Source organism: Portunus trituberculatus, chromosome 47 (assembly GCF_017591435.1).
Source record: "Portunus trituberculatus isolate SZX2019 chromosome 47, ASM1759143v1, whole genome shotgun sequence".
NCBI lineage: Eukaryota > Metazoa > Arthropoda > Malacostraca > Decapoda > Portunidae > Portunus > Portunus trituberculatus.
The window spans coordinates 30481412-30491411 of record NC_059301.1 but is presented as its reverse complement, the minus strand read 5'-3'; the positions used below and the strand labels follow the sequence as shown (position 1 = coordinate 30491411).

Sequence of the window (10000 nt, the reverse complement as noted above, 5' to 3'; positions counted from 1 at the left end):
CAGAAGATTGTGATCATAGATTATGAAAAGATAACGAGAGCTACCAGAGGCGAACATTTTTCTCGTACAGGTGTGTAAGAGGGAAATTCATAAACAAAGGTGTTAAGATAGCCCACTAATGTAGCGATCAGTAAGAAAAAAAAAAGTTTTATATGGATAACCTGCGAAAATTCCTAAGGTTTTTATATCTAGAGAAAGAAACAAAGAGGGTTGGAATTCATAATTGGTAAAGAGTTGTCGATACTGAAGACTTTCTTGAAAAAAAAACTTGAATAAGCATTGCCGAAAGTAAAAGTTAGCACTTGAATATGCAAACACATCAACCATATCATTATATGAAAGTAAATTTTTGTACAGAGAGAAAGAATAAGATAATAAGATAAGAAAAAAGCTATGTAAGAGTTATCAATTGTCAGATATATAGTAGAGCAATATTTGATTCTTTTAAGGGTTGTGTGACTTCTACATGGGACGAGAGAATATCCAGGCCCATTCCGTTGCCATGATCAGCCAGAAAGACAGCCCTCTTATTCCATCTCTCAATACACGGTGAGGAACAAACATCTACGAATGAATTATGGCATGTTACGTAATACAAATATCTTTGTTTCTAAACTAAGACACCAATATTTTTCTACACATAGAGGTTGAATATTTTATAACTCATTGAAAGATTATTTGTTTAAAACTGAAAATGCAATTACGAGCCATTAGGCAATAAGGTTGGAATCGCTGAATATTGGGTGATCAGGAAATTTTTGCCTGGAATTGGTCGTTTATGCGCTCGATGGTAACAATACCTGACGACAACAAGAGTCTACCTCATATCATTGACCATTGACGACATATACTGGCATGGTTCACGAAAATTTATGCTGTACATGAAAAGTAGTGGGCAGTATGGCTGATTGGAGCGTGACATCCCTATGGAAACAACCTCTCATCTTCACTTACAGTTATACTCTTGAGTTTTCCCTAAAAGTCCTGCTATATGTAACACTTGGCGTGTGACAAAAGGGGAAAATATCTTATTAAGAAAAAATGTCAATGGCCGCAATCCTTACTGCTAGATGTTGGCAGAGATCATTGATATATATATATATATATATACTAGATGGGGGGGGGGTCGGTAGTCGCCGACCTTAGTGCTAAAGATCACCAGTGATTGCCGATCATAGATTGCCAGGGATCGTCAGCGGTCGCTGAAAATGTCAGAAGAGATCATTAATCATGTGGTCCTTGAGAATGACAACAAAGAGCGAGAGGTAGATAGAGATAAATAAACGTGAATGTCTGAATACCTTCCATTAATGATGGCAGAGTGTTACTTAGCAAACATGTCCAAGAATACAGTTGATAATCTACCATACTATGCCATGACAACAAGATCGGTAATCTCTGATGACTACTGAGAATCGCTGAATATAGCATGATCAAGCCGTCTTTGCTTTGAATTAGTCGTTTATACGCTCGCTTGTGACAATATCTGACGACAACAAGAGACTGTTTCATGTCAGTGACCATTGACGACAAATACTGGCATGATTGACGAACATTTTTGCAATACATGAACTATCAATGAAATTTCTGACGACAAGATTGGCAATCACCAAAGATTACTAGTAAGAGTACCGATGACCACGTCCAACCTTTGGCGACGAGTTCAGTAATTCTTGATTATCACTAGTAAAAAAAAGAAAAAAAAAAACCCGGCAACGACTGATGACGTTTAGTGTTAAGATCAATGATCGAGACGATCACTGATATGATCGACAGCCATTGACGACCACTGGAGAGAGAAATGGTGAAGATCACCAGTGAATTCTGATGACGCGGATGATGACCACTAACAACTTCTTGCAATATGGTTAGCAGCCACGGACGATCTTTTGTGACGATAAAATGGGCAAAGATTGACAATCTGCTGCCACACGATTAGCGATCTTTTTAGACACTGTGAGTAATCAATGACGATCCCTGGCAACTCCTGGTCGGCAGTCACTGATGATCTTTTGCGATCTCTAGAACTAATGTCGACGATTATAAGCGCCTTCTAGGATCCAAATCAATGATCTCTGCCAGTATCTAGTAGTAATGTTGGCGGTCACTGACGAAACATTGCGATTGAGTGACAGCATCGGACGATCTGCATAAACAAATATTAGTTTAAATTTGTGATGGATTCCGAGTTTGTTTCTTTATGAATGTTTATATCAGCGTTTTTCTAAGAAGTTTATAAAACTTTATCAACATTGCAGGATAATATCCATGACTGAGGCTGGACTTTATAACTACTGGAACAATAAAGGGATCCCGAACTACAGTGCCTGTGAACAAGTGCCGACCAAAATTACCATCAGTTCGTCGCTGTCCTTCAGGCAGTGCTGGGTAAGAATCATGCAGTGATCAGTGTGACTCAGACAATGATGGATAGGAACTTTGCTGCGTCTCAAGCAATCCTGGCTAGCCACTGATGGCAGACTTGGGCAGTGCCGTGAAGGTATCTTGTTGCGACTCAGGCATTGCTGGATAAGAATTCTGTGAGTTATGCAATGCTCGGTAATGAGAAATAGCTTTAGGTAAATTTCCTTCTCTTTTGTGTGTGTGTGTGTGTGTGTGTGTGTGTGTGTGTGTGTGTGTGTGTGTGTGTGTGTGTGTGTGTGTGTGTGTGTGTGTGTGTGTGTTTGATCTTTTTATTAAAATTAAGACTTTGCTTAAGGGTGGAGTGTGTCAGTGACACTTACAAGTATTTAGTGGCTAAAACAGTGGCATTCTTCACATTTGAAGGATAACCTATTATATTGCAGGCCATAATGGTGATACTGGCGGGAGGCCTCGTGGTGGGGCTGTTCGTGCTTACCATGGAGGTGTTGTTTGCTGGAGTCTTGCGTTACTGACGATTATAACGGTGAGCTTCTTTATGTGTTTCTGTGTGTTAGGTGGAGGGGGCTGTGGTCTAGCTTTGTGTGTGGTTTGTGAGTAGTTTCTGGTCTACCAAAAGATTGGCAGGTACGAGGTTTGAACTTTTTTCCGTAAGGAAACAAGAGGCTGGATGACCTGCAGATGACCTTATCAAAATTACACACACACACACACACACACACACACACACACACACACACACACACACACACACACACTCACTCTCTCTCTCTCTCTCTCTCTCTCTCTCTCTCTCTCTCTCTCTCTCTCTCTTCATTCTTTCTGTATAGAAAAGCTAATTGCACACTATTTTTTTTTTAATTCTTAAACATTTCAGTGCCGATTCAGATTGAAAGGTTATCTTAGCAACAGCTGTCAGTGACTGTGACATTCTGCAGGGTGTAGGCGGTGCTGCATCATATAAGACGGTGTCGCTGCATGTCGAGACTCACTTGGGTCCTTCCTGTCTCCTGCTGTGGACAGAGCCGCTCCTTCACACCACATCTCTGCGCCTCGGTCTTTCCTTGGTAACGGTACCGGCCTGCAGGGAGGCTTCCAGCAGCAGGTGATAGAGGTGATCCGCGCTTATATGTGGCAAATATCAATTTTATATAATGCTTTTAGGAACAATATATCTGTAGAACAAATATCTGTAGAAGCAAGTAAAGGAAATGGCCTCTCGTCTTCGAAAGGAAACGTGTTTATACGAAAGGCTGAAATTTTTGTGGCTGCGTTCTGCTGGTCTCTCTCTGAGGGCAATTGCACGGCGGTCCGGCAGAAGTTTACACACAGTGAGGCGCTGGGTGTCCCGATGGGAGCAACAAGGACGCCTCCGTGGTCAAATTCAAGATCAGGGCTTCTGCCGAGCTATGGTTGCAGATACTGATAAGAATGTCACTCAAGTTATGACGGAACGGAATCTCTCCGTTGCTCACAAAACACTTTCCTCCCGTGGCTGAATGCCATAATGGAGTTCCCGCCTCTCTTCCTGGATCCTCAAGTTGTAGGTTTTTTATTATGGGGAACAATTTTAGTTCACAAGAAAACAGTTCCTGAAAAGTTTTGAATATCTGTATTAGTAGGAAGTATGATGTGAAGCTTATAGAATTATTACCACTTCCAGTGAAATATATGAATAAATAAATGTGTGAACATGTTTCTTAATTTTTCCATGTATTCCTTGCACTAAATTTTGAATTTGTTCCAAATTTTGATGAAATTTTTCATCCTGCATCACCTACATCTTGCATTGTGAAGTCTTGGAGGAAATTTCGTTAAATAGTGTTCTGACTTGCGCTGGGAATGTCTTCTGCTAAGGACGAGGTTGTCATTAGCTTCTTGAAAGTATATATATATATATATATATATATATATATATATATATATATATATATATATATATATATATATATATATATATATATATATATATATATATTGTTTATCAGAGACTGTTTACATTTGTTGATGAAATACTTCAATATCAGAGTGGAAAGATAAAAAGAAAAGTGAAAGAAGAAGGTGGCTGAGCTTTGGGAAGAGTGTTACCAATGCATAAGAATGCATTGAATTAAATAGATCCGAATATTGAATTGCTTTATACAAAACTTGAAATAAACTTCAACTGACATGAAGATTTTCCTCTGCAAGATTTGATTCGCAGCAGCATTGCGGCAGATATCATGTAGTGTTGTGCAATGGTCGGATAGCTGATGTCGGTAAGCAGTTCTTTTGTCCTCTTCGCCAGCCACGCTATGGAATTCTCGGGTCCCTTCTGCATTTGGTCGTCTTCCGTATCTTGGGTCGTGTTGGTATTCGTGGTCTTGCTGGAGGGCAATTCGGGTAAGTTTACATTATTTGCCTAGTAGCAGTTTTTCATAAACACATGGTTTAGGTAAAGATTTTTCCCATGAAAACTAGATAGCGTTTTAATGTGACATTTTGCCTTGACCACACGTGTCATTACTTCAATAACTGCCATATGTCACAATAATGGTCGTGTTATCACTTACACACAGCCTTGGAGGCCGGCTGGGATGCTGACGCGGCTGCGGCCGTGAGAGACGTTCTGTTGGCATCATCAGAAAGCGACTCGTCACTGGTCATTATTGCAGAAAACAGTTTGTTGGTGAGACTTTGCGCTTTTGTCCGTCCTTCATTAATAAGAAAACATTAAATGCATTTTCGTAGATACTCTTGATGAATTAAAAAAAAATTATTATTCCAGTCTGAAATAAAAACATTCATTGGGGTCTCGCGGAGCGTTGTGCTATTTGAAGCTGCCAGGAATGGGTCGCGGCTCTCTAAGGTGGTTACACATGCCCGCCAGGTAAGACTCTGTGTAAGGCTAGTGTGCTCCTGTCGTAACAGTTGTCCTTGCTGTCATGATGACGGTGGAGGTGCTGCTAATAGTATCCGTAATTATGATATTGGTATTAGCAACATGACGTCTACTTCCTTACCACCTTGTGTTCTTGGCCGTGTGGTCGCGGGCAGGTGCGGATGGCATCGTGGATGGTCGTGATGGTGGTGGTGAGTGACGACCCAGTCTTCCTGGCTGCATTTGCCCAACAAGCCCGTGAGGGTCGCCTGCTGGTGTGGGCCACGAGGCTCATTGTGGTGAGCCGTCGCGTCCCGCACAGCCTTTACCCGCTCCACCAGACTCTAGCCCTCACTAACTCCCTCCTGCTGGTGGTGGATGTCGCGGCGGGGAATGCCAGGTGTGTGTGTGTATGGGTGTGTGCATGTGTGTAAGCTCTGGTGTACACATACAGTGTGTGTGTGTGTGTGTGTGTGTGTGTGTGTGTGTGTGTGTGTGTGTGTGTGTATTTACCTAGTTGTATTGTACAGGGTTCGAGCAGGGCTCATAGTGTCCTGTCTCCATGTCTCCATTTATCCAATTTTTCTTTAAAGTTATGCACATTATGTGCTGTAACAACTTCATCACTCAATGCATTCCACTTTTCCACCATTCTGTGTGGAAAACTGTATTTTCCAATATCCTTCACACACTGCCTCATCCTAATCTTCTTTACATGTCCTCTTGTCCTTCTAGCTTCTTCTGTCACCAGCACCAGGTCTTCCTTGTCTATTTTTTCAATGCCATTTACTATTTTATACATTGTTATTAGGTCTCCTCATTCTCTTCTATCTTGTAAGGTTGGCAGTCCCATTTCCTTCAGCCTTTCTTCATATGTTAGGTCCTTTAGTTCTGGCACCATCTTTGTAGCTATCTTCTGGATCCATTCTAATCTTCTTATATCTTTTTAGAGCTCAGGTGACCACACCACTGCTGCATATTCCAGCTTTGGATGTATCATGCTCATAATAATTTTTTCATCATATCTTTGTCCATGAATTGAAATGCCACTCTAATATTAGTCAACATTTTATATGCTAATCCAAATATCTTATTTCTGTGTTTTTTGGGGTTCAGATTTTCCTGTATAATCACTCCCAGATCTTTTTCCTCTTTAGTCTTCATTATTTGTTCCTCTCCCATCAGATAGTTCCATACCAGTCTTCTCTTACTCTTTCCCAATTCCATTACGTGACATTTCTTGGCATTGAACTCTAATTTCCACTTCTTACTCCACTCATAGATTTTGTTTATATCTTCCTGCAGCAGCAAACAGTCCTCTCGGGTTTTGATTACTCTTAGCAATTTTGCATCATCAGCAAACAAATTAATATAACTGTTTACCCCATTTTGTATGTCATTTACATATACCTGGAACATAATGGGGCTAACACTGACCCTTGTGGCACTCCACTTGTTACTTTACCCCAAGATGAGTATGTATCTCTGATCACAGTTCTCATCTCTCTGTCCTTCAAATAATCCCTTATCCAATCTAACAAAGTTCCTCTCAGTCCTCCTATGCTCTCTAACTTCCAAAGTAGTCTGCCGTGAGGGACTTTATCAAAAGCCTTTTTATGTCCAGGTATACTGTGTCCACCCATCCATCTCTGCTTTCCAGTCCTTCTATTACTCTTGAGTAGAAACTTAATAAGTTCGTCACACATGACCTTCCTGTCCTGAACCCAAATTGTCTGTTTGATATAACATGTTCTTCCAGATATTTAACCCATTTTCTTTGATAACAATTTCACATATCTTCCCACAACACTTGTAAGTGACACCAGTCTGTAATTTAATGGCTCAGTTGACTTTCCTCCTTTGAATATTGGGATTATGTTGGCTCTCTTCCATTCTAGTGGTACTCTCCCTTCTTTTAATGAACTTGTAACCATTTCCCAAATTGGATCTAACAGCTGCTCTTTACATTCTTTTAGTGCCCAGCCTGATACACCATCTGGCCCCATTGCTTTTCTGACATCCAAATTATCTAGTAGTCTTCCAATATCTTCTTTGTGCACTATGATTTCCTGCAATCCTCAGCAATGCAATGTCCTATTTGGTTCTGCAAATTCCTCTTCTTCAGTGAACACAGTTTTGAAGCTCTCATTCATTATTTCACTCATTTCCTTTGCTGTTTGGTATGTCTTCCCTCCTTTAATTATTTTTCTATTGTTTCCTTATTCTTCATCTTACCATTTATAAATTTGTAGAAAAGCTTGGGTTCATCTTTGCTTTTTTGCACCACATCTTTCTCAAAGTTTCTTTCTTCCTCTCTCCTTACTCTAATATATTCATTTCTTGCATCCTTATACTGCTGTCTGTTATTTTCATTTCTCTGCTTTATGACTTTCTTTCAAGCTATAACTTTTGTCTTTTTAGCTTCTATACATCTGGCATTGTACCAAGCATGTATACTTTTCTTTATAGATATGTACATATTTCTTCACCCCGCTATATTTCTGTAGGAATATTTCATATTTCCTCTGTATTGTCCTTCCATTCACAATGTTTCTCTATTAAATATTGGCAAAAATTTTCTTAATTTTTCAAAATATGCTGTTGCATAATTAAATCTCTCTTTTTTTGTAGTCATCTGTATCTTATCCCATCCTCTTTCTGCATTTCCAACACTAATGTTACATGATCACTTCTTCCCATTGGACTAAGGTATTGCATGCTGGGAGCTGGCTCTAGCTTCTTTGTGAATACTAGGTCAAGCAACAATGGTTCTTCTTCCCCACTGTACCGTGTTGATTCTTCCACCCACTGATCCATTGTATTTACCATAGTCAACTGTAACACCTCCTCGCTCCATTGTCCAGCATTACCCATTACTTCCATCTCTCTCCAGTTTACTCTTTTACAGTTAAAGTCTCCTACTAATAGTATTCTTCCATCTCTTCTTATCATATTATCTAGGCACTTAATCACCTCTCTTTGCATATCCTTATGTTCCTCAGTTCCCCATGTATTTGTCTTAGGTGGCACATATGTAACTATGATTTTCCTTTTTTCAATTCCTCTGTTTTGATTGTTACTTCCATTACTTCCACCATACCATCACCATATTGCACTTCCTCCACACATATATTATCACGAACCATTATTAGCACTCCTTCTCCCCCTGTTCTCTTTCTGTCTCTTCTCCAGCTTTCATATCCCTCTTCTTTAAAGCTAACGTGGATCTCCTCTTTTAGTTTTGTTTCTACTATGTACATTACATCTGGTCTTTTTTCTTTCAAATAATCTCTAACCTCCAACACACTAGATAACAACCCATCTATATTAGTATAAGTCACTCTTAATTTCTTGCCTCTTCCATGACCTCCTCCTTCTTTGAAGATACCACTTCTTTAGTCTCATATCTAGAACCCTCCAGTAGAAATTCTTTTTCTCGATCTCTGTCCTTTTCTCGTTTTTTTTTTTTTCCTTAGCTTCATTTCTTAGCACTTTCTCCTTCTCCCTCTCTTCCAGGTTCATATCTCTTTTTATCCATATATCCTTAAATTCAGTATCATCAACCAGTTTTCTTTTTCTTGTCATAATTTCCTTCACCGCCACCTGCAATCTCATTCTCACTTTCATTGGTCTCTTACCACCTTCACTGAATCTTCCCAACCTAATGACATCCTCCACTTACTGGTCCAACTCCTCTGTGCTGTCCTGGACCTGTTTGATAATAGTTTTGGCCAATTCTCTCTCTCCCCGCTCTCTCACGAACTTGTTTGGATTATTTTCCTTCATTCCACAAATTTAAGAAACATTTCTTATCCACTGTATCCGTCACTAGATCTTCCTTCTCGTTAATTACTTGTATAACAGTGTCCTTTGTCTTTTCCTGAATTTGCTTCCTTACTACCTCTGAAAATTGAACTTTTTCCTCTTTCTGTTCCTATTTCCATGCATTTCATAATTCCTTCAATTTGCTATAATCCATTCCATTCTCTACTTCATCCTCCCCATCCTGTATTTTTTTTCTGTAGGCTCCTTAAGGAATCTTCATAGTCGCAACATGTATGTAGCCTTTAGTATATTGTTTTGTTTCTTTATCTCCTGCATCTCCTCCTTCATCTCTTGTTTTATTTCCCTTACTTTCTCACATTCCTCTAATCGCACTTTTAGTTCAGTGTTTTCTTTTATCAACTTGTCTTGTTTTTCCATTATACTTGACATCACTTCCTTCATGTATCTTATCTCCCTTTTCACGTTTATCAGCCACCTCATATTATATCTTTCCTCTCTAAATTCAGAAAAATCTTTGTCCATATTATCATCACTGTCTTTTCAGGCCAATTGGTGTGTAGATAAATCTTTGGTCTTCATAACATGGCGTTTGTTTTGGTCCCGTACGTTTGGCGCCGCCACCTGTCTCCGCCTTTCCATATTTTGTTCTATACGGTATCAAAATCTTATTTGTTATGGAGAAAGGAGAACCCTATGGCCCCCTCTTTTCCCTGTACGTACGTCTAGGTCAGGCTCCAACGTCTGCTGAAGTGCTTTCCCTGCGAGTTGTTTTCGCACTTCTTATTGGTGTGTGTGTGTGTGTGTGTGTGTGTGTCATCATGGTCGTCTGCTCGTCACCCAGCCAACCTTTTCCCATTATGGAGCGAGCTCAGAGCTCATAGACCAATCTTCGGGTAGGACTGAGACCACAACACACTCCACTACCGGAAAAGCGAGGCCACAACCCCTCGAATTACATCCCATTCTTACTTG

At 39.9% G+C, this 10000-nt stretch overlaps 2 protein-coding genes across 2 annotated transcripts in view; both read left to right on the top strand.

Annotated features, from left to right (window-relative positions):
• LOC123498188 (glutamate receptor-like) overlaps positions 1-2378 on the top strand; it is an 8326-nt gene extending 5948 nt beyond the window's left edge. Inside the window, exons 7-9 of the mRNA XM_045245353.1 lie at positions 1-70; positions 450-549; positions 2259-2378. The exon at positions 1-70 is cut by the window's left edge and continues 510 nt beyond it. The gene's annotated coding sequence lies outside the window, so the exon portion shown is untranslated. The remainder of the gene's footprint in view (positions 71-449; positions 550-2258) is intronic.
• The window catches only part of LOC123498187, a 20616-nt gene that overhangs the window by 51 nt on the left and 10565 nt on the right, over positions 1-10000 (top strand). The window contains exons 1-9 of the mRNA XM_045245352.1: positions 1-70; positions 450-549; positions 2259-2388; positions 2808-2867; positions 3321-3487; positions 4670-4764; positions 4941-5042; positions 5293-5321; positions 5419-5642. The exon at positions 1-70 is cut by the window's left edge and continues 51 nt beyond it. Of these exons, the coding sequence (XP_045101287.1) occupies positions 1-70; positions 450-549; positions 2259-2388; positions 2808-2867; positions 3321-3487; positions 4670-4764; positions 4941-5042; positions 5293-5321; positions 5419-5642 (977 nt within the window). The remainder of the gene's footprint in view (positions 71-449; positions 550-2258; positions 2389-2807; positions 2868-3320; positions 3488-4669; positions 4765-4940; positions 5043-5292; positions 5322-5418; positions 5643-10000) is intronic.